This window comes from Melospiza melodia, chromosome 12 (assembly GCF_035770615.1).
Source record: "Melospiza melodia melodia isolate bMelMel2 chromosome 12, bMelMel2.pri, whole genome shotgun sequence".
Taxonomy (NCBI): Eukaryota; Metazoa; Chordata; class Aves; order Passeriformes; family Passerellidae; genus Melospiza; species Melospiza melodia.
The window spans coordinates 12,015,744-12,042,574 of NC_086205.1; the positions used below are offsets into that span (position 1 = coordinate 12,015,744).

At 39.2% G+C, this 26,831-nt stretch overlaps 1 protein-coding gene across 9 annotated transcripts in view; it reads right to left on the reverse strand.

The window, feature by feature from the left end:
* Window positions 1–26,831, reverse strand: part of DOCK10 (dedicator of cytokinesis 10) — a 116,867-nt gene that overhangs the window by 43,866 nt on the left and 46,170 nt on the right. For all 9 annotated transcript variants that reach the window (XM_063166815.1, XM_063166813.1, XM_063166812.1 and 6 more), the window contains exons 4-19: window positions 26,706–26,788; window positions 22,956–23,028; window positions 22,508–22,642; window positions 22,100–22,234; window positions 17,514–17,697; window positions 16,020–16,105; window positions 13,470–13,553; window positions 12,419–12,574; window positions 10,676–10,897; window positions 9,828–9,950; window positions 9,160–9,242; window positions 4,866–4,988; window positions 3,523–3,602; window positions 2,265–2,452; window positions 1,577–1,642; window positions 737–829 (exon numbers count right to left, since the gene is read on the reverse strand). In XM_063166815.1, the coding sequence (XP_063022885.1) occupies window positions 737–829; window positions 1,577–1,642; window positions 2,265–2,452; window positions 3,523–3,602; window positions 4,866–4,988; window positions 9,160–9,242; window positions 9,828–9,950; window positions 10,676–10,897; window positions 12,419–12,574; window positions 13,470–13,553; window positions 16,020–16,105; window positions 17,514–17,697; window positions 22,100–22,234; window positions 22,508–22,642; window positions 22,956–23,028; window positions 26,706–26,788 (1,914 nt within the window). The remainder of the gene's footprint in view (window positions 1–736; window positions 830–1,576; window positions 1,643–2,264; window positions 2,453–3,522; window positions 3,603–4,865; window positions 4,989–9,159; window positions 9,243–9,827; window positions 9,951–10,675; window positions 10,898–12,418; window positions 12,575–13,469; window positions 13,554–16,019; window positions 16,106–17,513; window positions 17,698–22,099; window positions 22,235–22,507; window positions 22,643–22,955; window positions 23,029–26,705; window positions 26,789–26,831) is intronic.

Sequence of the window (26,831 nt, forward strand, 5' to 3'; positions counted from 1 at the left end):
AAAGGAAATTTTAGACCAGGAGAACAGTTTGGGAAAATGCTGGCTATAAACTCTATGCTGTTTGCCAGCCTCATCATTACACATAAAGCAGTAGTGGAAAATCCAGAACAGACAGATGACATTCACAAGCCACCAAACACACCAGTCCCTGATAGGGTGAAATTAATGTCACCTGCAGGAAGCCTGGGGAACCAACACTTGCTGAAACAAAAAGATGCACATGCGAGTAACATTTGGCAAAGGCACCACACGAACTACTCTGTGGCTGCACCCTCAGAAGCAGCAGCTGAAGGACTTGTGCAGCCACCACACGTCACTGTACATTCTGTTCAGACCCTGCATCAACAAAATGCCCCAATGCAGATCTTGGATGTCAGAGAGGGATTTGTTCTGACACTTGGCTCCACACTTCATCACAATGTTTACTGTTTCCATTAAATTCAGAGATGCAGCTGGATCCTTAATGTAATCCAGACATGCATTTCAGAGAGCTGGACTGTTCCTAATTAATTCTACAGCATCTTAACTGTACTCAGAACATCTTACAAAAGGAACAATCCACTGAGTTGATTTAAGAAGAGAAAACAAAACGTGATCCTGCACGTCAATCTACACAGCACAGCCCTTCCAGACACACAAGCAATGGCAACAGAAGCATTCTGTACAGATATTTTTCTGTCTCACTGGCAAACTTGTGGGATTGGCAGACATTTAATGAAAGAAAAAGCAGACTGACCTCATCATAGAAATCAGGATTCTGGGAATGATGTAGCACAGCAGTATAGGCTGAGGTTGTAAATAAGGGTCCACCTGGCTTCCCATAAATGCACTGGTAAAAGTAACATATTTTCATTACATTGGGAAATTCTGCTGAAGATACTAGTACTGGTATATCTAATATGTATGCACATTTAAAACAATTATCATGAAAGATTGATCATTACTTTATCAAATATTAAAAGAAATGTTTTAAGTGCTCAAACCTGGATTTTTTAATACACCCTTCCAGTAAAAGTCCATTGATTCTGTGATAATTACCCTATGCCAAATTAAGCAATGCAGACTCCTTAGACTTCTTCCCTGCTGTTATCAATTTCAGAGTTTTCTGCAAAAAGCTTTACAAAACCTATTTCACTTTTATGCAGTTCAATACAGAATACAGTGCTTTCACTGAGTTTCAAATGTTACAAAAGCTATCCCTGTTAAGAATCTCTTTTCTGGCAGGGTCCTGTCTGGGAGCTCTTGATGACTGAGTAATGGCAGTTTTATTTATTGCTGGGAAAACTAGACCACAAATGGACTGTGCAACAGCCCTTGGGTAATAGCAAAGTTAAGAATTAAGATTAATTCTTAACAAAGTTAAGAATAAAGTCCCGGGTCCTTCTAATTTTGTGCCTCATTATTTTCAATCAAGACTCCAGAGCTCAATGAGAAATGTAGGGTAAGTGATAAATTCTAGAAAAAGCAAGCTGCACTGTAAAAATTTGTTCTGGGTCAGTATCAGCCTTATTCCTGGGTTTTATTAGCAATGTTCTGAGAAACAGCACCCTCTGAACATACTGCTCTTGCAACTCACCTTGAGTGGCTTTGCTCCCTCTTCATCAGAGCTTTTGAACTCAATGCACACTGTTATATTCCGTGCCTGGGGAGACAGGAGCATACCAAAGCTGAGATCAGAAATGGGGTAGCCAGAAAAAGTCAGGTAAACTACAGAGCTGGAATAAGGCCTTTTCAGAATCCAAGAGAAACATGCAGATGGTGTATAAATATTTATAAATGCCTGTAAGTCTCAGTGATATCACTAGAAATAAAATTTCCAAGAAAAATGCAAAATGCAAGCCAGGCCTCAAAATGTCTGAGTAGAAGCAGACTGTTAAGTGATCAGGACTTACCTACATCTTGTCCTTAATTAGTTTTCAACCACCATGGGATCAGAAGTGGTACCAAGTTTCATTTAAGAACTACAAACATTATCAAGATTAATTTTATCTGCACACATTTTCTCATTAATATAAACCCCTTCTGAAAACTGTGAAGAAGGAATTACCACATTATCTCTTTGAATCACTGATACGACTTAAAGTAAATCCATAGATTCATTAAAATTGTACCAGTGTTTCATGATTGATACAGGTGAAAAAGATAAAGAGCCAATTCAGTGACATCACCATTTTCCTCTCCTTTATAAATTCTCCTGGATTCTTAAAAGAGCTGATACAGGCCACTGCTAGCCCATGTTGGCCAGAATCATTCACATTCTGTACCTTGTTGAAGTGTTTTTGGCTGTCATACTTGAGGTGTTTTGGATAGATGTATATTTGGTTCTTGTACACCCTGTAAGGTCGAGAATATTTTGTTGATTCCTGCACAAACTCCTCAACTTCCACTGTAGGTTGATGCTCCTTTACATTATGGAATGGCTTGATTGGAATAAAGGATGAAGTAACACAGTCTTCAAAAGAAAAGAAAAGAGAGCCATCACATATTATGTTTGTTTTCACTGTCTTACTACTGAGAATAAGTAACATTGAGATGGAATATACAAAATCCTGCCTTAACTTAGGAAAAATGATGCTGAGATGCCTTAAATTTACACATTTCCTCAGAACAGTGGCAATATATCATCCTTAAATGATTTCTCTCACTTGAATTAAACTGGGCAGCACTGGTAACCTCTTTTGACACTCACAGTATTTGGTGACATTTGATGGTGTAACAGCCCCATTGGTATATGGACAACTTCTACAGAATGCACTGAGTGATGCTGCTTCTCATCAATTTTACAACTCAACAGCTCATTTAAGTTTTTCTATTATCTAATAACATACTACATAAAATGAAGAAATGAGCAGTGCAGCACTAGATCAAATATATGATGCAATTGGGATAATTGAAATCAGATCAGGAAACAGAATATGAAAATAAGTCCTTTGTCACTGAGACTGGGAGAGATTAAAACTGGACAGAGAACACTTTCTCTTCCTGTACTATTAAAGCACTGAGGCATTTAATTTCATGGGGAACACAAGCTGAGAGGGGCCACCAACTTAGAGATGTCCAGAGAAACCAGAACTATTTCTGGGAAAAGCCATTGGACAGACCTGCCTACAAATTCCTTCCTCAAATCACAGGATAATCCCCAGGAAAAGTCTACCAATATGTTGTGAGGAAGCTGAAAGAAGCTTGTGATCCCTTACATACACCATGCCAAATTTTGCTTCCTTCTAACCTAGCACAAGAGGAAATTGGCAGTTTCAGAGCAATGCAGGTGCTCTGCAGCCCAGGGAGAAGTGGCTCCAGGCCAGCTGCAGCACTGGGGTTTTCTTTTTTCTCTTTCACAGACACTGAAAACTGGGCTGGATCTGGCCAGGTACAAGATGAAACAAAGAGTGGTGCAACCAAATGACAAAAAATCAAACCCTACACAAAGAACACCCCTCTGTCAGAACTGTCTCAAGGCACAATTATGGATGGAAAGCCTGCTATTTAATTAGAATAATTAATTTTAAAGTGGGAACATACTTGGATGTTCCAAAGGAACACAATCAACTGCAATGTCCAAGCAGCCAGGTATAGTCTGTATTTTGCTAATCTTCTCTGCTCTGCAATGAGATAAATGAAAACATTTTAGAAAATTAGGACAGAGATCACAACATCACAGGAATTAACTTAAAATGAAAAACAGACCCTTATTTAAGATATTTAAGTTACATTAAACACATTTAACATATACCTATTGGGTATTAAACTCTAATCAAATATAAAAGCACAAATAAAACATGATTTGGTTTGTGGTTTATTTTTTTTTCCTTAGTCTCACTCCTGCCTTCTCTTTGCAAGCAGTATTATTTTGTAGAAAAGAAAGGAAATGATGAAGCAAAATTTATGAGAATGAACTTATCTACTTTTACTTTCTAAAACCTGAATGAAATATTCCATAAAAGGAATTCAGTGAGCACTGGGATGAGAGGAGTTCACAGCATTGTGGCTTCTGCAAGTGCCATGCTCAAAAGGGACCAAGACACATTCCTTGTGCCTGAGCCATTTGAGCAGTGCCAAACCCACAATTCTAAATCTCTTCTGTCCAGGAGATGCTTTAGGGACACAAACACAGCAGTGGTAACACTAATGAACAGTCAGTGGAGTGTCCTGACCAGTAACAGCAAGGTGGCACAAGAAGTTAAGGGGCTAATCCAAGCCCTGTAGCTGACATTCTATCTTTCTAGGATCTCTTTTTATATAAAGGAACAGAAGTTATTTAGATTAATTCATTTTTAGGCCCATTTAGAGTAGAAGAGACAAGGAGAAATACATGGTTCAATTCTCATGTCACTTATCCAGTATAAACACAGACCCTGCTCCAGGATTAACCTGATTTATACCTGCATGAAAACTACCCAGCCAAACCTCCTCAGAAATTTACAGGCTGTAAAACACTTGGAGAAGGTTTTTACTTTCAATGTCTATTCTTGAGTTTGCTATGGAGACTGAAAAAACAAAAGCAAGGAGTTGGGAAACGCACAAAAGAATGATTTTGTATCTCTGTCACTCTTTTTTGGTTTCTTTCCCCTGAGATAATGTTGGGTACTTCACCTGCATTTCCCCTGATAAAAGCTGATTTAAGCAATCACTATTTTTGGTTATAATAACATTTATTTTAATGTGCCAAATGACGTCTCAATTTTCCTGGAAAGTCCAACCTCAAGCACTCTTTGGCAGGTAATAACCTAATGTGAAAAGCACTAATGTAATATAATTTACATGGCCACTTTGGCACACTCTGGTAAATGAAGAAAAAAAATCCAGCTACAATTATTCTACACAGCTTTATAAAGCTTCAAAGCAAACTAGAAACTTTTCCTTACCTTCTGTATTCTGCTATTAGTTTAATCAAATCTTCCATGGAAATCTTATTACTTTCTTGCCTGAATAAGGGTGAGAATCGGGATTCTCTGTCAACATTTCCCTGATTATCTTTAAACACTGGCCTATAAAGAAAGAAAAATGACATATTTATAAACACTCATCCATATACATGTATGTATGTATATATTTGAGCATTCGAAATTCTCATGTAATGTTTTAACAAGGTTGTGATAGGAATTCTTACACAAATTCATGGAATCTCTGCAGATTTTCACCCAAGAGAGCCCTGTCAAGCTTTATGCTTGCAGGACAAAGGCAATTTCAGTTTGTTCCATGTGCATCCCAGTCCTGCAAAAAATTCAGACCTGGCTTAAGCAAGAGCCTCTCACCCGTCATGGACATGACTCCTCCCTTCAACAGAGAGATTGATTCCTTATTTCAAGGAATCAATTTGAAGAATTCAATGTATTAGTAGGTAGTTTCATCCACAGGTAATTTCATTCAAGAAGTTATTATCCAAGGAAAATCATTACAGTTTTAAAAAATGGAAATCATAGCTAGCTGTCAAATCTCAACCACCACCTCTTATCACAATGAAACACAAGCTTTTACAGAACCAGGTTAGAGACCTCAGTGAATGTTTCTATACATTAAATCTGTCCTGTGCCCTCCAGGAGCACGACACCAACTCACTGTGGCTTAGCATTCCCTCACAAAACAAGTTTGTGGAACACCAACTAAATTTTTGATGAACCAGCTACGAAGTGCCCAGTGAACTGGAAAAGAAGGATATCCATCTATAACAGAACAATTAATATCAGCTGTTGTGTGCACAGGAAAACATTTCCAGACATTTCCATTCCTGCTCATTGACACTTGCAGGATTTAATTACGACATTGCAGTGCCCTTTGTATATCCTCAAGGGTCACACACGCTGGCTGGACCGGATAATGCAACAGCCATCCAAATTAATGAACCTTGGAGTCAACTGCAGTATGAAAAAACATTGCTTAACAAAAGTAAAATGTTCTTGACACTAAGTGCTGTTCTGTGAATCATTTGGCCAATCTTGCTTCCTTAATTTACTTCTCTGTTCCACTGCCAGTGAGAAGAAGAATTGATGCCAGGACAAACTGTTGCCAGATGCAAAATAACGGAGCAAACCTTTGGAAGAGGAGCCCAAAAATAAGTTTAAATGCATCATATCTTCACTCAATTGACTGAGAGAAGCATCCCTATCTCATTTCTTTGCAACTGTCAAGAACGATCAACTCTCTTCTATCAGATTTTTACCTCCAGCTGTTGGAGGGAATAAGGTCTACACCAACACACCATGTCAAAAAGCTTACTAGGGAGAAACCAGACCTCCTTTCTGGCAGCCACCACTTACTCTACAGATCCTATTAAACTGCTGTCAGAAAAAAAGAAAAAGAAAAGAAAAAAGATTTAATAATAATTACAGTATAGGTGACATGATGATATTTCTTGGACTCAGCATTGCCTCCTCCTCCAGACTAACAGAGAGGACCAAAACACTGGGTGAGTGATTTCTGCTGTGCCATGGGCTCTGCAGTGTGATGCTGGAAACCATAAACTGATTTCAGAGCAGGCTCTGACACTGAGCAAACCCCTGCTCAGTGCAGCAGGGTGTAGGGGCACTCACCAAGGAGGGCTGTGGATGCAAGTGAGAAAGGAAATGAAGCTGGAAGCAGCTTACTCTGGGTCAGTGGTATTGAGCACTGCCTTCCAGGAGGCTCAGGGACACAGAATCATGATCCTCAAGGTATCTTCAAACCCAAAAGATTCCACCATTGCCCACTCCTTCCCTCTGGTTTGGAGTCACAAAGGCTTTACAAAGTCATCCTGCCTACAACCATTGCTCCAGAGCAGCAGTGCTCCCTGGCTATCACATGCTCTGCCTCTAGGACTGGCTCAGCAGCATGTCCCTGCCTAAATAATGCACACAGGACAAAATTAAAGGCATGAAACAACTAAAAAACAGGGAAGTACTTTTTAATCTCTCCAGTTTATACACAGTACTCCATTTATATAAAGTTCTTACAACCACATGAGTAGTTTAGACGTCCACTGGAAACAAGATAACCCTTCTTAAAAAGGTATGTTTTATGCACAGGTCAAATTGTAGTGGTGTCTACATTCCCCAGGTTCATTAAAGCTGAAGAATTGCCAGAGCAGCAAGTATTGAATGTGCTACAGCTGCAGTTAAATAACTGCAATCCCATGTTTTGCTGTATCCTTGCAGGTGGAACAAGAGTGCTCCTTGTCACAAGGATCATACTGGAGGCACTTGAGAATGACAACTGTCACATCAAAACAAAAAAATTCTTTAAAAACTTCTACAGTCCAGGAGTCCAATATTTGTCTAACACATTAACAATGTACCTTAGTGCTGGGTACTTAACTACTGAGATATTTTAATATGAAAAATTTCACCAAACTAAACTCCTGAGGAGATTCTAAAAGTGGTAATTTATGGAAAAGCAAGTTAATAGATTAGACTAAAAAAACTGAAACATCATCTCAGTACTTAATAGTTTACATTATTCTGTTCCTCTGGCCTTGTTAGCTGTCCACAATCCTAAACACTAGTGAAGCACAGAGAACCTGCACATTGTTCATAATTTAATTTTGAAAAAGGTTACTTTTGAGATAGTGGTTTATGATTTGAGGGACAACTGCTCACCTCCAGGGTTGGACATTCAGTGGCAATCAGTGCAGTCTCACTGCCTTCAGCTACCTCAACCTACAGCAGCTGAACCGAAGCAGCAGCTGCACAAGATGCTGAAGGATTCCAATATTAGACTCTAAAACATGAAGTCTACGAGGGTGGAGAAGGTTTGAAGGAGTAAGAGTGTAAAAACTAATCTCTGTGAATGAAGATTCCCCCCACATCTACAATATGTAGCTGAGGCAGATATTTGCAAACTTTGGCAGTTCTGGCAGGAATATGAGACTCTGACACACTGTAATTCTAACACGTACTGTAATTATACCTGCAAGAGCACACAGACACCAGATTTCCCAGCAGGAACTCAGGGAAGAACCCTGAGTCATGCTTTTGAGCAATGCTAACAAACTGGTGCCACAGGAGCTAATTAAGAGTTTCAGTCACATGTGCAATACTCAGCTGTCAAGAGTTTGGCTTGCTGAATGCATACGTAAAAATCGCACTGTGGCCATCTGTAACTGCTCTGTGGAGGGAAATTTCCACACAAACACAGGAGTGTGGTTAATGCCAGAATGAACTAACTGGAAAACACATTTCCAAATCCAGGGTTTTGCTATTTGTCATAGCCAAACCATTTCTTTCCCCCTGTAGAGCGATAGCCTCATGTGGAAACTTCTATTTTCAAGCTGTGAAAACAGAAATAGATTTTATACTTTGCTTTTACCAAAGCTGGACCTGAGCAATGTTAACACACAAGCAGATGTAAATGAGTGAGGAATTTGAATTTTCTCAGTGCACCCTAGCTTGGCAGGTATTTAGGGGGAACTCTGCCTCACAGAGACAGCAGCAAAACTTAAAGGGAGAACAAATGGGAAAAGAAGCCAAATTTGGTGAAAGGGGATCAAAAGGCACAGCTGGGGCTCAGTCTTGAGGTGAGACAAGCAAAAATTATACAGGAGGAGAGAGCGAAAGAAGTCCATTACTTCCACTGCACTGACCTGCAATAAAACCCAGCTGATCAAATGAGAAAACAGAAATTCTCCATCACCTACTAACCATGAAAAATGCAGGAGTACCTGAACTGCAATCCCTCCATATGACCTCCAAAGCATCTCAAGTCCTTGGACAGATTTTTCTTAAAGCTTGACAGCCATCAAAACAAGAACAGAGCCTCAAGAACCTGTGCACCTACTTTCTAGGTGGCCACTGCAACTTTATTTCAGACCACAATTATCTTTGCAGGAAATTCTTATGAGAACTGTGACTTTGAAATCTCTTTGATCGTTTCAAGCACCCAATGAATGGTAGAGTTCATGATAAATTGATATTCTGTCAGCTACCTTTGCTGCTCCCTGGCAACTTCACTACATACCTGAAGAAAAGATTCCACCACAGCAACATTTAATGAGCAAGTAACTGATGTTGAGCTGTGAGAAAAATAGGGCAATGAAACGAAAAGCCTGCAGGATATTCTGGGGTCCTGGACCAGAGAGAAAGCTTTGCTTAGCTTCAGGCAGAAAAAATGGAAAAGAATAAAAAGATAGAAGTCCAAGGGAATAAGCTATAAGATGCTTATAAAATCATGAAAGGAATGAATACATACCTCACTGACCAAGCAAAGGGCATGCGGTATCTCCCCAGCTTGCTGCAGAACTGTTTATTGGATTTTAACACTTTCTGTGCACACTGCAAAAAAGGAAACATGCATTATTTCATCAGTATCATTCCAACAACCTAAATGCTTCATAAAGTACATCCAAGCTGAAGAGGCTACAATAATTGAGCCTGATACTGTTCATAACAAAAGGGTTCTGGGTTGGACAGCAGAGAAATCACAAGATGAATATGATGCTGCTGACAAATGAAACCCTGCTTTCACTCCTTTATTCAGAACTGTATTTAAGTTGTTATTGCTATTTTCTGTCACTACCCAATGCAGGTGCAGTGCCTGCTCTCAGAGACAGAGAGGTGCCTACCCCAGCTTTGCTCCTGTACAAAGTTCCACAGCTCATAATTTGTAAAACATTGCTGAAACAGAACATCCCTGTACTAAGGCAGAACCAGCACAGCAATGCACCATGATGTATCTGTAAGTTGCAGACAAAATAGAGATCATTCATCTGGCCAGTGGAACCTGGACATTTGCTTTCTGAAGCATGGGGCTCCCAGGAGCCTGTCCTGCTCAGGAACCTGATCTTTGTCAGCAGGATTTGCAATGCCTTCAGCAGGCTGAAGCTCACAGAGCAGGAACTGATGTTCCTGTTACATTACCTTAAAAGAATCAGGATTCTTAATGTAAGGCTCGGCACTGCTGGCAATGTTTCCCGTAAGCACCTTTTCTATTTTTGCCACCAGTACAATCTCAGAGTGAGGATTGCTTATGGAGAAAAGAGCCTGTGGATAAAAGGGAGAACAGTTCAAAAGTATACAGTGATACTGCAGAAAGGAAATACTGAGAAATACTGAGCCAGTGCTCTCTGCTGATGGAAAGAGTAACAAACCAAATCCAGAAAGGATTATTAAGGATTATTATCTCTACTTATTCAACACAGCCAGATGGAAAAGAAAATCTTTGTGCTACTGCTGAAGTCAGCTTGTGCACATGCAGCACCTTGCAAACAGGGTGATTCAAGTCTTGACTGATTCAAGTCAAAAAGCAGTGTGACCATGTTAGTATGGCCTAAGCTAACTGCTCCTCTTGGGCAGCACCTAAGAGCTGGCCTGAGTCAGTCATTCCTCAGGGCAATGAAAGGAGGAGAAAAAGTTAACACATGCTGTTTCAGCCCACAGCTTATGGCAACTTTGAGATTATTGCAGCATGTAGGTGCTGCTATGAGGTGTGATTTTGTTTGGCTGGTTGGGAAAGGTCAGCAAATGGACCCAAAGAGCACAGGGAATATGGATGCTTTCTCCAAATAAGGGACACTAACTTTATCAGTTCTGATTGTAAATGGTCTATACAGAGAAGCTCAGAAAGCAAGTGGATCCATACAGCTGACACACAAAAGAGAATTTTGTTGAAAACAAGAACATAGCATGCAAAAGTTCTCCAATGAAAAGGAATATTACCAAACTAAGTGACACAAGTCACTAAGCCATGCAAGTCACATGTGGAATACCTGTTTGGGGTATTTCAGCCACTCTTCTGGGAACCCTTTGACCTGTGGTTCTTCCATTTCATTTGAATCAATATTTTCAACTACACCATTTTCCAATGGACTTGAGGAACCTGAAATCATCTGTCTAACCAGAGTGTGGTTCAAATCCACATGAAAATCAGCAGAGATCTTCCTGCCATCCCTGACATCATACAGTGCCACGCTCACAAAGAAAGGCTCTACCTGCAGGAAATACCAGAAACATAATAGGTGATAACTGAGAGGATGGGGTGAAGGCTATTTTTAATGGGTTTCTGCAACAAGAAGAAAAGAAAGTAAACAAATATTATTTACAAATTATGAGATACATGAAAAACACATGTTCACACACACACACCCCAGATTAGTTTCCAACCATGCAATTTTAGGGGCTTTTAAAGAAAGCTTGTTAACAGGGTGCCAGAAGAGGAGCTGACAGCTCAGAAGCTCAAAGAATCAAAAGCAAATAGATAACTAATTATTAGAATAAATGAATAGAGCCTCGGAAAACACACTGCAGGATTTTTAAAATGCAGATTGAGAGTCATTATAAAAGAGGGAAGAGCGAGTGTGGGCTTTCCAGGGATTGTCAGAAATGCAACACAAAGATGACAAATGTAAGGGGATGGAAAATGTTTACTGGTACAAACACAAAAGCGTGGGTGTATTATTCTGTGGGAAACACATGTTCCATTTTGCTGGGAAACCAAGAGCATTCAAACCACTCTGACAGTGCCCACTTATCCTATGGCAGAGTACCAGGGAATTCAGTCCTGTGACTGAAAGTAACCTCCTAAGAGCATCCATAATTCTGGCAGAATAAAGCAGCCTCAGGATAGCACCACCTGAGCTGTCCAGAAACCAGAGCCCTAAAACTGAGGAGATAAAGAGCAGGGCATAGCAGGTACATTGTCCTTTGCTTTTCCAGCCTCTGCAGTGGATATTGCATGCCCTTGGTGCAGTTATCATGGCTTTATTTAAACAGTTATTCCAGTCTGCCAAAAATAGATATTGATTACATCATGCTGAACTTGCACTCACTGTAGAGGTCATCTTCAAATGAAAAACAAACAAATCAACAAACAAATCAATGCCTCGTATGTAATACATGAAAGTGGAACTGCTGGGACACTGACGTCTCATAACTTTACTGCTTCAGAGGAGAACTAACTAAAAGCTATAGACTGACATCTACATCTCAATTTCCTCAGGTCTTTTGCTTTTACAGTAAGAATAAGCAAAATTTTCTGTTTTGTCCCGGTTTTAGCTGGATTTTTCCACTAGATGAAACATCTTGTCCTTTCTATTTTGCCTTCTCTCCTGTAACTTTGTCTGCTTGGTTCCTTGTCTCTCCCTGAAAAACAACAAAAAACCCCAGTTTACCAGCAACTGATATTCCATTGCCTCTCCCTACATAGGTCTTGGCAGTTTAAACTTGTTCTTCCTATAGCAGTTGTTAAGAATCCTCAAGGTTTGAAACATTTTTAATCCTTCACTGAACTATAGCTAAAAGTCTGCAATATAAATCAGCTTCAAAATATCAATTGAAAAGTTAATCAATTTTGTTATTCAGTCCAAAGAGAGCACTAGTATGCATGTGTGATACAGCTTTCCTTTCACTTCTCTCTCCAAACTAACACATGTATGAAAAGAAGAAAAACCCCAACCAACAAATCAACCAAAAAAAGAAAGTAAAAAAATCCCAGAGAAATAAGAAAAGCTTACATTGGTTAAGGGATCATTTTCATTTTCAGTAACACAGGCCTGGAGATTCATACTGAGGGATTTGCAGGTAACCAGGATCCTCTTTGCAGGCTTTTCTTCAAATGGCTTTATCACTGAGTTTGTCCCTGGAAACTCCCTTTTCTGAGGATTCAGTGCCTGAAATAAGTAGGGCAATTTGTTATACATAGGAAAAAGCATTAAATTCCAAAACAAAGTAAGCTTTTTAAAGGTCTTTGCAACAACCACTGAAACACCTGAAAACCTCAAAAGTCACTGCTGGTCTCTTCATATTACTATAGTAAACAAGTATTATTCCTAATTTATAGATTAGGAAGCAAACAAAAAAGGTTGCCTGAGGACATATATAATGTCAGAGGCAGAATTAGGGATTCAAATTAGTTTCTTATAATTTCAGAACTTACTTTTTTTTTGTTTACTTACTGTTTCTAGAACTTCAGCTTTTAATTTCCTCATATAGATTAAAACCCCTCACATTTTCAGATTATTAACAGCACATTTTAGAATGAGATTCCAGGCATTTCTCTTTCCCCATTACTTATATACCACATCACTATTTTAATTTGCTTAATACTTGGAATAAAGGTCTTACAGTTGATTGACATCAGACTCAAGTTTAAATACACACTGATCCCAATGTTACTTAAGCCTTCTTTTTAACTAAAATAATATTTCCATTTAAATCACATTCAGTGCAAGAAATAACTTTCTTTGAATTCTGACATTAAATGTTAAATTTTGCTTTAATGCTTGTTTTAAACTCATTCAGAGCTTAGCTCAGCTGGACTGGATGACCCCCAGAGGTCACTGCCATCCTCAGCCATGCTGCAGCCCAAATGCAGAGTCTGTGCAGAAATCTCTGTGGGCTGCAGACAGCTCCCCTCCCTCTTCCCTGCTGAAGCCTTGGCTATACCCAGCTGCTTGCTCAAGTTAAACCCACTCTGCTGGCTCAGCTAACCCAGTTAGCTCATGTCACCTGGATTTTAAAACTTCTAAGAGTTAAAAAAAAAGAAAAAAATTAAATATTGCTTACTGTTATATCAGGATCCAAAGAGAACAGGTTTAGTCGCTCTGTGTTTCGAGAGGCTTTCACTGTTTCTTCTGTTTCTGTGATGTACTGTGGTGACAGATAATAAATTAGTTTTCTGCACAAGAACAGAAATCCATAGAGCTGTTAGACTTCTAAATGAGTGATCAATGTTTCACTCAAAACAACATTTCCCCCTTCTGCAGCAGTTATCCCCAAGCACCCCTTGTTTGTGAAGTGGGGCTTTTCAGGCCATGACACACTTCTGAGGAATCCCAAAATAGATCAATTAAGTAATTCAAGTTTTTGTACGTTCACATATGCTATCCATTATCATTGCTGGGGCCTCCCCAGTGCAGGGAATAATGTGCTCTGACTCCTTGAATCAAAAGGCTGAACAACTCCTTTACTAAGCTAAGTTATATTACACTAATACTATACTAAATTTCATACTAAAGAGATACTGTACAATACTAAAGAATAACCTGTGACTGTCTGAGACAGCCAGGACACAGCTTTGATCTAATTGGGCAAAGAATCAAATCAACTTCACCAGTGTCCAATTAACAAATCACTTTGGGTAAACAATCTCCATAACACATTCCACATATGCCAAACAACAGGAGCAGCAAATAGAGATACGAATTGTTTTCTCTTCTTCTCTCTGTGCTTCCCGCTGCCTTCCCCAGGAAAAATCCTGGAAGAGTTGTGCTGGCTGCTCTCTGTGAAGAGAGCTGCAGTCGCAATCCATTGAGGAAGATGTCAGATCTCTGCATCAAAATCAGTTTAGAGATTCCCAAGCTGAGGGAAATAAACCCCCAACAAACCAGCCCCACAGGAAAACACCTGAGCCAGGGCGGGGCAGAAAGGGAGGCAGCAAATGTCACCCAGCCTCACAGGCTGAGCAGGCACAGACTGCAGTGTCACCCAAAGGGAAGGCTGGCAGCCCTCTGCCACAGGGAGCATCAGACATACCCATTTCCTTTCTGACACTTGCTTAGCTCAATAGCAAGCTCTCTGACAAAACCAACTTCACCTCCTGAAGCCACCTGGTGCTTTCCTACCCTACCTTCTAAAATCCTTACACGTCTAACTGCAAAAACCTTTTTCCTCACTAGTTAAGCTCATTTATTCAATATGTAAAGTAAGTCCTACACATTCCCCTCCCCTTAAAGATCCCTTGGGATATTTCAACTGCTCAGTTCCTTCAGTCTTTGCACTTTGATTTTCTCTAACTTAAAAAAAATATTTAATCTCTAAAATATTAAAAGAGTGTCCATCTTTTCTGCTTGCCTAGGACTGAGTACAACCCTTAGCTGACATGGCACAGGATATTCTCTTGTTCAGTGTTCCCTATCTCCCACAACACCATGGTATTGCCAGTACACACTAAGTAACAAGCAGCAGCAGCCCAGCAGGACCAAGAGCTCTGTGCTCACTTCCTAACATGCCCTGCCCATGGCCTGACCAGAAGCAGCCCTGGATGTGGCTCTGGTAGCCTGGTTTAGACAGAGATGGGACCAGGACGTTCATCTGCATGGACTTGGGAAAGGCCACAGAACACTGCTGCAGCCAGGCCTGTAGAGCCAGGGTGGGGGAACAGGAATTATCCATATAAAGGGCAAAAAAAGCATCAGAAAACAAGCTGACCATCTCCTATAGCCTTGCAGGCACCAGTGAGATACCTGCATCAACTAAACCATTAGAAAGAATCTACCTACAGACAAGATGATCAGACACTTCTATTGTCCTTAATAAAAAAACTCAGATATATTTTATTTTGTTCTGTTTTTATTTTGTTTGGTGATTTGATTTTAATTTGCTTTTTCACATTCTAGGTGACCACTTCACATTTATGAATATGACCTACAGTAAAATTCTGTCCTCAATTGCACAGACAGCTTTCAGATCAAATCTGTGTGACATCCTCAAAGAGCATTTGGCTCTGTAGGCAGACAGCATCTACAGCAGCTCACTGGCAGGAGGCTACAAACAGATTGTACACTCATTTAAGAGAAAGCAGTGAAGCATTTCCAATCTAGCTGTTCATTAAAAAGCTTCTTAGCACCATACACAATTATCTCATCCACATGAAGCAGTTTATGAGCTCTAGAGGACAAAATGCCTCCCCTGGTAGCACATGCATCTTTCAATGAAGTTACAGAAGGCAATGAGCAGTTCAGAGCTCACTTCCCTGCCAGTCACACAAGAAATCTTGGCTCTCCAAGGGCCAGAATCTACTGAAATGCAGTTCAGATGAGCAAATATTTCACATATAACTGAGGGGATCAGATCCTCACTGATTTCACAGGTCTAAATCAAAACACACTGTGGAGCACCTACTCTTTGCATCTGGTGGTGATTTTCTCACTTAAACAAAAGGATGAGGTGCTCAGAAAGGATTATTCCTGTCACTTGTTTTATCTCTAACAATTGTAATAGACTGTGCTATATTTTTCAACCTTTCAGAACATTAATGACCAGGTATTGGCAGGCATTTTTCACCTAGGAGGTTCTTTCCACGAGAATTGTAAAGAAATGTGTAACATCCATTACTTTTGCGAAGTCTGGGTGCAAGGTGTTCTCTGAGGAATCTGCCTCTTCTTGAGAGCAATCATAATTCACTGGAACTTCTGCAGAGTCTTGAAGAGAAGGAAAAATAAACACAAAATGGTTTTATTATTCTCACTATTACCATAGAACTTAAAAGACAAAACCCCATATTTCCATGTCATTTCTTTTTATTCCCTTCAGACTCATCACCTCTCCAAATGGAAGGGATGCTCTGTAAATCTTTGTCCTCCTCAACCTCATCTTTCACTGCTGCTCACTCTATCTTAGTCTATATTTAAGCTTCCAAACAACAGGCCTGACTACTCATTGAACCATCCCACACATTCACCCATGACAAATACACCTTTTCCTCTCAGTCCCTTCTGATGCAACACCAAGGGTTTATGTCAACCAAAACCCTTGGTGTTTTGGGAGCGTTCAGTGAGGCAGGCAGGACCTTCCCCTCTCTCTGGGAAAGGGAGGGATGCAGTCTGCACTCCATGAGCTGCAAACCTGTGGGTGCAGAGAGACTTCTGTTTTCTGTTAGCCTGTGTTTTTGACCTCTTATGCACATATTTCTTCCTGTTTTATTAATATTCTTTACAGGTCACATTTTCAAAAGTACTCCTCTGATTCTTAAGTGCAAGTCTCTTGTGCCTCCAAGTTCTAAAAACATCTTTGTCTATATGAGTATCCTGTCCTTCCAGAATTAGAACTTACTATAAACATCAGGATAAAGAGTTCAATTAGCTCTGAACATCCCTAAGATTCAGATGCATATGGATGCAAAGCTTTGACTCGGCTCAGAGCACACACATTTTACATCTGTATTAAGGTTTCAAGTGTTTTCAGCCTTGGAATTTCAGCTGGAGTGCATCCAAACTGTATGTGGATTTATTATGTGGAGGAATGAGTTACTGCCACATGAAGACTGCAGTACAACAGAGCATCCAACTCTTTCTTTCACAGTGAGAGCATAATATGCAAGCTCAAAAAAGCAAGAAGCAAAAGTCAATACGCTTTCAGAGAAAGAGCCATATACCACAGCTGTTTTTTTCTTTTAAATTATTAGCTCCAGATTTTTAAAGAAAGCATAATGTTGGAAAAAGAACTGATCAAACCACTCTCCAGCAGTTTTTTAAACCTTCAGAGTTCCAGGACAGTAAAACACAAAGTACCAGCAAGATCACTGAGAGAGATCAGAGTCAGAGGACTAAATTTAAAAAAGAGCTGCATATGCAAAGTGGAGCCACGTTGCTCCTGCTGACTTTGTGGGAACAGCTTTACCTCCCCTCCAGCCATTTGAAAATGATCTGAGGGGAGTTAGCTGAAATTATTCAGGGACTGCCAAGACTGGTGCTGCCTTGTCAGGAATCAATAGGTACAGAATCCATTACAGACTCAGGCACTTAAAATGATTAAATACTCATATGAAGGTTCCACTTTTTTCACTTGTTTAAAGAAACCCCGGCAATACAAGAGATTTTTCACTCTTACCAAGTCTCAGATCAGTGAGATCTGCACTCTTCCTCTCCTGAATGGTTCCCTCTGGATTTATTTGCAGGATTTTGTTGAGAGTAGAAATCCAGTCATCCATATCCTGCTCATTTTCAGCTGCCAGCACAAAGTATGTGAGGTCATTCATTTTCAGCTCAAAGGCATGTTTCCTAAGCCTGTTATTCTGTTGGAACAAAAGGAAAATAAAAATAAACCCTAGAACTAATACAAAAAGGTACTGAAAAAGGCATCCATCTTATGGACTTGTATTTGGCCACTCCTTAAAAATCACATTTCAGCAAACTTCAGTGGCTTTAGAGAAAAGTCAAATAGTGTGATACTAACACAAATTTCTGTCAATTTGTGCATTTAAGAGCTTCTGTGGCCAGACATATGTCCTATATTTAGCCACAGAAATCTAAGATGGACAATAGTTCAGAAGGGAATACCTCCCATGTGGAACAATAAAGAACCCCATGTCACAAAATGCAGCACTGCTACGTGAGTTGGAGTGGTCTGGAGAGAACAGCTCTAAAAAAAAGTTCTTACACTTGACCAGCCCATCAGACACCCAAAAGATAAATCAAAGTATTGCTAAGTCATGTAAATATTTGGGGGAAAGAGGGAATAGGACTTTCCAGAAGATTGCAACAGGACAAATTCCTGCACAGTAACTATTACAATGGGTACTTCCCACAGCTATTTTTTTTCTTAGACAGATTTTAAAAACAACTTAGGGGATTTTAACAATTTTTCACAAAAGGCAAAGGTGAGGTACAGTGCTGGTCAGTAATTGTAATGCTATCCTTTTCCAGCACAAAATAAGAACAAATGCCCAGTGTACTGGGAATAGACTGAGTCCTGAGAGCTGTTCTCTGTCACCAGATTTTACCTGCAGGAGATGATAATTCTATCCATTTCTGTCATAAGAATTAACAGGTACTTAGCTACTGAAACAGCTCAATAAAATCAAATAAACTGATGGGATCTAACATAATGTGCTTCATTTCTCAAATTTAGCCAATTAGTGAGGCACATATCTCTTAGTCCTAAGGAAGCAGTTGCATCAATTTTCTCTCCTCTTTGCTTATATCTGAGAGAACAGTAATGCATTCCACCCCCTATTGTTACACTGAACTTTTAAAGCTGACTGATGGTGGACATCAGTGCCACCATTTGGATTTCAATATTCCAGAAGATTGCCATCACTTTATTGACAGATTTAACCTTAGAGTGATGCTGACAAATGAAAAAAAAAAATCATCCACCCCATAACTGGTCATTTCACTCTATTTTTTCTTCCTTAACAGTCTCAAATAACATCACAGTGGTCTCCTGTATTTCTGCATACTGGAAGTATTTTTCTGCATAGTTCTATATGTTAAGTAATTAAGAGGGTTCTAAGCCAGATAGTGAGATGATAGTGATACTTTTATTTAGGAGGAACAGAGGTAAAATCTGATACTGATTAGCAGAGGAGGATGAGAACCCAGGACACTGAGAAGCAAGTTCCATGAATATTTTTTTTCCAGCAGCAGAGATGATTTAGAAGATTCCTACCCAATCTGTTGCTAATCACTTGCTCCAGTTCTTATTTTACATGTCATGACCCAGATCAGGAATCACTTAAGACTGAACTACTTCTTCTGGAGCTACTTGGGTCAATGGGGTCAGACAAATCTTGGCTTTTCAAACTGCCTTGGGATTGTCTGTGTGCATATGTGTGCACGTGTGCTATTTTTCAGTTCTGCTACTGGAAATTCTCTTGATAGGCAATAATTTTCCTCTCAAGTACTTTATAGAGGTGAATACTCTTTCAGGGTTATAGATTTTAATTCATCAAGTGCAGAGTAAGAACAAGCTTGGGTTTTGTAGAAATTGGTTCTTGGGTGTTCAGTATTTATCCAGATCCTGAAATTACTCCTCTCCTCCAACCATACATTCAAATAATGTAAAACAAGGAGTAAAACTTCACTAAAACCTGTTACATATATAGAAAATCATAACATATATATAAAATCATAGAAGGGCTTGACCAAGAGCTAGAAGTTAAACAAAACTATGCCAAGGATCTTAGGTAATGGCCATTTAAAACTTTTAAAGCCAGATTACTTGTAAAGTAAATTATGTACACCAGTTTATGCACAATCTATAAAGAAGAATACTCTGTTTCAATTTGACTTCAGATAAGACAAAAGCATTTAAAATTAATGGGTTTATTTTCTATTTTATAGCTTTCCCTTTATGACATGGCCAAGATCTTTAAATCAGGTACTGAAAGACTATCAGACATTATCTAATACAGCAATATATTTTGCATGCTGAACCTTAAAAACATCAGGCAGGGCAGGAAAACTTCAATATCCACTTTTCCATCTGCACTTCAGACTTCTGGCAAGCAGATGATATCTACAGCAAAGTCTTTGTTTCAAATCTAAGGTCAACTATTTTACCTTCCTCATCAGTTAAAAAGAAAAAAAAAAAAAACAACCCAAAACCAACAATGTACCATTTCTCAGTTTGCTCCTCTATAAAACTCCTTCCATATGGCATATGGACCTTAACTTCTAATCTTCAACAATTAATTTCAAGTTCAAAAAATTTCTTCCAGAAACAAGTAATACAAGATTCAAAAAAGAGACTATGAATGAGCTATAAATGAAACATCAGGCTAAGTCTAATGCCTGCAGGGTCATTCTTCCAAACTAACAGATTGTTTTGGAACCATTTTTTATTTTATCTGGAGATGATTTCTCTGGGATTTTTACTACAATTTTGATATTCCATCTCAAGCAAACAGGAGCTCAAAGTCATTCACAGAGACTTAAAACAATTTATAGTAGTATTAAAACTCATTAAATCACAATGTAGATATCACATTTTTTCACTAAAAATTCAGTTTTACTCAACTCTTTCTCCACATTCTTTGGCCTCCCTGTTTATGGCAGCTCTAAGCCAGGTTTTGTTTCTCAGCCCTACGATTCCAAGTCCATCACAGACCTGGCCAGCTGATGGTACTCACCCTAGTACACCCTTGGCTAAGAGTCTAACTTCTTGCTAGTGAAGCTAGTTCAAATTTGAGAGTCCCATGCTAAATGTCAATCAAATCTATCACAGAAATTTGAATTTGGGGGCAGGCAAGAGAAGAACTCATGTTCAAGCAGTGTGGGACAATCTGGAGGAACAGTGTAGGTTTAGAAAGCAGCTATCAAAGGTTCAGGGGGAGGAGGATTTCAAAGGTTTCTTGAAGTTTTTTTTTTTTCTCAGAAGTTAGTCAAAAAGGGCAGAAATGTTGCAGTCAAGACATTTTTGCTATCCTGGAGAGTCATGAAAAACAGCATAGCAGAAAGAGCACCCTATGGGGCAGCATTAAATATGTGCACAACAAGACCCTACAGGGCTGAGCTCTGGCTGAGACCCAGCTTACAGAAAGCCCCTGCTGCAGGCAGGAGCCAGCAGCAATTTCTCACCATGATTTCTCTCCAAGAATCTCCTCCATGGCTTCTGCTACACTTCCAGGCTACCTGTGAGGGTCTCTCAAGCCAATGCAGTGACAATGACAAACATCACTGTCCTACAAGCCTATCTCCATCCTCTCCCACCCCTGTTTGGGAAAACAAACACCCTTCTGAACAGCACTGGGACAATGGCCACTGCCCACAGAGCTGGGGACTGCCAGCAAATATTGTTCCCAGGTGAATCACTGGGAAATGATCACTTTTCTTGCTCCATAGGGGTTGAGAGGTAAAGGAGGAACATCACAGCCAAGAAAATCTTTTGTTTATTATGGGTCTTCTCTTGGGTTACCTGAAGGTTTCTTTCAAAGCAATCCTCAAATCAGCCTGCCCAGTACTGTTACCAATCTTTACTGGTTAAGTTGTAAAGTATGGATTAAATAAAAGGTATTTCTCCTTATTTACTGACACATTGGGCTAGATCAGTCAATAGTCACATACCATTCAAGGTAACATCTTGGTTTAGAATGAAGTAAAAGAAAAAAGAGAAATATATTATTAGAATGAGAGGAAAGGAAGAACAAGATAGGAGAAAAAAGCTAAGAACACAGCCTAAGGGTAACAATAAGAAAAAAAAAGGTTGATTTAGACATTTCTGGATAACAAACAATAAGGTTCTGTCCTACCTGATGCCATTGAGACACACTATCATATCCAAAAGTGATGACCTTCAAGGAGGCTCAGGATACAAGACTAATTTCACACTTGCCCTACAGGCAGTGCTTTGTAACCTGAATCTCTACCCCACAAGCAAGCATGCTCTTAGTAAGCATGAAGTAAAATCTGACATGTCAGAAAATAATTTCAGAGAAACCCCCTCCCAAATATTTCACAGTATTTTTTTCTCATGTTTGCCATGGACAAAGTGTGTGCATGATCTGATACCATAATTCAGCTGTGCTTTTTTATAACTTGTCAGTCTGCAGCAAATTAAAGAGCAAAACCATTGGTGCTTTCATTTCCTGAAACTGCTAATGAGACCATTATTCTGCTAATGAACATGTTCTTCTCCTTGCCTTTTTAAATGCATTCTACACCCAAAACACTGCAATGAAATAAACTGGAACTTACCTGTACAACTCCTGTACAAGAATCCAAAAAAATACATCCCTTTGGCTCCTTTGATATTTTTTCATCTTTATAAAAATTCATAATATATGAGTTATCTGACAACTGGGTCAGCTGGAAGTAGCGCTTTTTGAATGACTGCAGGGGTGAAAGAAGAAAGAAGAAGCATGAAAATTGTTGCACTGCAAATTATTTTCACTGGTACTTTATTCACAGGGTTTAAATAACAGGTAACTCCTGACTGCATTTCAATCACTATTCTCCAAACAAATGAATTATTACTTTATTATCATTTAAAGCAATGTAATCAACCCTGAGATATAAACAGCAAAGTGACAATGGCAAAAAGTGTGCCTCTGTGGGGAAAATAAATACAAATGGAATAAAGAAAGAATAATGTTGTTTCCTTACCCGAACAGTAATGCTGTTGTTGACAGTGCTGTTGAAATTCCCTTTATAAAGCCATCCAGACTTGTAAACTCCTGCTGCCAATCCTCCTCCTCCTCCACCACCACCACCTTTAGATGATGAGTGGGATGTTGTGTCCTATAGGGGAGACAAGGTTAAACTTGCACAGACCTGTTTTCTGAATTTCAAGACAAAAACTGTAATGTGTGAATATCTGCTTGATAATAAATAATCATCCTTTCATTCCTTTTGAAATGAGACATTATTAATAGCCGTCCCATACATGGGATGACATGAGACAAAGCTGTTCCACTAATTTCAGAGCTATTTAAAGTATGAAATATTTTATAGGAGATAATGAGCCTCCATTATAACTCTTTATTTGATATTAAAGTAATAAATAACTTTTCCCAGTAGAAAAAACAACCCATGCCAAAACCAGAATACATACTTCATCCTTATCCACATCTTCATGATCGATTTCAAAGGAATGTGATGGTAGTTTCTCTGGTCTACATTCACATCTGGCAGGGGGGGAAAATTTATTTGTTTATTTATTTATTAAAAACAAATAATGTACCTGTTATTTCAGGAAGGTAACCATACTGAGCCACCATGGCTATGTCAGTACACCTTTTGCTGTGATCCCATTGTCTCCTTTAAAACCATGACAGTTTTAAAATACTTTTTTTCCTAGGCCACATGTTTTTCCCAAGACTCTGAAGCTGTAACAGTTCTATACAAATGACAAAATATCAGTTTTTGGTCTCTTTGCAGCTCTTCCACCACAACAGGCAACAAACCCCAATTTCCAAAGAGAGATCCCATTCAAGGCTGGCAAAGGAAGGAGACTGAGCTCTTCAGTAGAATTCTTAACCAAGACCATTAGAACTTTCATCTTAAAACTTCTCTATCACTTCATGATTTCAAGATTTTTTTTCTATTCAATATGATGAGCACAACCTTCAGGCAATTTTTCACAATACACAGATGTCTTTTTGATGTGATGCCATTTAAGTTCCTTATACTGTATACTCAAATCCACAACTGAACATGAAAAAGCAAGGCACTTAAGCATTTGCTTAATTTTAAGCATATAAATAATTGTACTTAGGCCCAGAGTACTTCTCATATTGCAGAATTAAACAGTAACAGCCAAATACTCACAAAAAAAATTCAAGGGTATTTTTAAATGGAAAAATATAGATTTTTTCAGTGCCGTGAAAAATTCCAGTACTGTTTTCAAATTCCTAAAAATTAAAAACCTCATCTTGAAAACCTTCAGTTGTGATATGAAAACCTAAAAAAGTTTTCATGCTAAAAGTGGTTATGTTAGGACGACTGACTTCTCCAGAGTAAAAAAAATTAAAAAAAAAGAAAAGATAACTTTGACCTTTTTCATTTTTATTCATTCATACATAAATTACAGATAAGGAAGATCAGAGTAATGAGCAATACCTATCTCCTTTCATTTTCTCCATTTCAAAACCAGTGTTCCCATGAAGTGCCCGTATCATCACAAGTGCACAGAGAACACAACAGTGTTTCATTCCCTCTTTGGTTTGTTCCAGTTTTGCAGTTTATTTACTGCAAAAAATGGATCAATGTTTTGAATAAAACAACATTTACAATCTACTGGCATTTTTGATATCTGTAAAGTTGTAATAATCAGGATATTTGTGATGGAAACCCATTGAGGGTTTTCCAATGCAATCAAGGGCAGCTGTTAAAAATTCTTTTACAAAAAAAGAGGCACCAGATCTGAAATATCTATCAAGTGTTCCAGGTTTCCTATAAACAGCAGCAAAAATTTTGCTAATGACTCTTTCCGTTCCCAGGCTGTCAGCACAGCACACACTAAGCAACCCCTAATCTTTTCCCACCCATCCACTTGCTCAAAAAGCAAGAACACACTGGTACACAGCATAAAACATGGTGTAAAAGAGGTAGTGAGAGCTCACAGAGAGGAATTTAAGGCGTTAGAAAGAGCTGAGAAAAACCTCCAAGGAGGAACGCACTCAAAGAAAAACCAAAGCAATTGCTAAATATTTTGATCCTGTCATGCACACGGCGCTGAGCTCTGTCCTGGCGCCACAGCAGGGCTGCAGAGGACATGCTGAGCACTCACTGCCTGCCCTCAGCATCACACAGCAGCTGCTTCCAATCAGAAAGGGGCAGCATCCAGAAAAAACAACTCTGGCAAAAATCTGCTACAGCACGCAGCCATTACTCGAGGTGTTGCACGAGTGTGTGACCCGGCCCAGCCTCAAGCACATGAAGTCCTTCAGCACTGCTGAGTCCCAATATGCTTGCTTATGCATGGAAAATCCCACAGGGAAGTTCAGCACACCCTCAGTGAAGGAATTACTTCAGCCACAGTTATAACTGGTATTGTAAATGATATTCCATTCCCACAATGTAAAGCTAAACACTTAACACTCATCCAGTGCTCCCCAATACAATGACTTCCTATAAGGGGGTTGATACAAGAATATGTTCAGATTTCTGAAAGTATGACAGCAGGTTTCCTCAAATCAAACAAAAACCAGTAAAAAGTGGTAAAGAGATCCAGAACTATCAACAGTGAGGTACAGTATAGTGACCAGAACATATCAAGTCTCTTTATTTTTCTTGAAAAATAGTTTGAAACACCAAACTTTGTAACATGCACATGTAAATCAAGGCAGAAAAGGCGGGAAACAATATGTAATGAGGTGGATCTCAAACCAGATCTGTTAGAGGTATATTAAGCTCAAAAGCCATAGAGGTTTCCAGCAAACAAAATGCAGACAAGCCCTGCTATAACTTTATATCTGAAATATCAACAAGTGTGGCACCCAAACCTTCCCTAAGAGATACAAGACACAAGGTCTGGTGTCAGTATAATCATCAGTACAACGTATGTGCTAGCAGGGGGAAAAAGTAAGATGTAAGACACCCCTGGAGCATGAACCCATGAAAGCAAATCCCATTAAGCACCACACTAAAATATCCTTTGCAGAAGGGGATGTATGTAATCAGCTAAAATGTACTTTTGTGCATAGTAATGCACCCACATCTGCCCCATGCATATTTCATAAGAGTGAAGACATTTAAGGTTAAATGGAAAAGTGCTGTGCTACAACCATTTTTCTTGAGCAGTAAATGCATTAATTTTCTAAACCAATCAGAAGGCTGGGTATTTAAGAAAGGGTGTTTTTATAATCTCTGATAAGCAAAACTGCTCTTAATGGCCTTTTGTACTACCATGTATGCTGTTCATAAAAATGCCAACCTACAAGAGCAAATGCAGGTCTAAAGGAAGGTTTGCGGTGCAAAACCTTCTGAACACAGCATCTAACTGGGCCATAGGATTCAATTTTATGAGTTTTTTCAGTTCTTGCAGCAATGAAGTTAGTACTGGTTTCCATCCAACCCAAGCTTGGAGCACTCATGCATTCCTGTCTTATGTGCAGGTAAAAAGCTTTTTCATACAGTTAATTTTAATGACATAAGCTCCATGAAAGAAAGCAGTAAAACAGCTCATTCTGGCACTTGGTGATTTTGGTAACTACTCTCTAAAACCTTCCTCAGGGGCAGGACACAAACCTTCCAGAAACAAGAGTATGGGTAGAAACTCACGCATGTAGGAATGAGACCAGATTCTTTGTTTCTTTCCACTCAAGTCAAGGAACTTGTTCCTGCTCCTCCCAGCACTTTTCCAGTGATTTTCATGTTCGAGTGCCTCCAAGCACAGGAGAAATGCCCCTTGCCCTGACACTGGCACACTTCCACTGCCTTGTACCATCAGTGCACCCATCTCTGCTGTACAATGCAGCCATAAAGCACTGAAATCCTACTCTCTCTTCCCCAGGGGAACTAAAAGGAGAACAAATCCCAGTGAAAGGTGAGTGACATTTATGCATTATTAAGGAAAAGCCACTTCTCCTGTATCAACTGTGCTCTGAAAACACAAATACACTTGTAAGGATTTGAATCAGCACTAATGGAGTTTGTTGATACCAGTGAATTCTGCAGAGTCTTGAACTTTTCTGAAGGACCTTTGCTTCCCCTTTTTAAAAATGCAAGGCACCAAAAATACGGTAAAACAAGCACAGCTCAGAAGACAAAGGAAAGTGCAAATATGGACAAAGCTTAGCAAATAACACAAGCTTAAGGAGAAAAAAAATAATAAAAAAAGGGAACTTAGGTGAGCTCTTACTGTGGTAAGTGTCGAAAGTCTTCTGAATAGGATTCATATTTGTAGTTCACAACGTGCCAGTGGGAACTGTAGTATTTACAAGCCTAAACAGAAGAAACACAAACAATAACATGGAATTACTGCAAG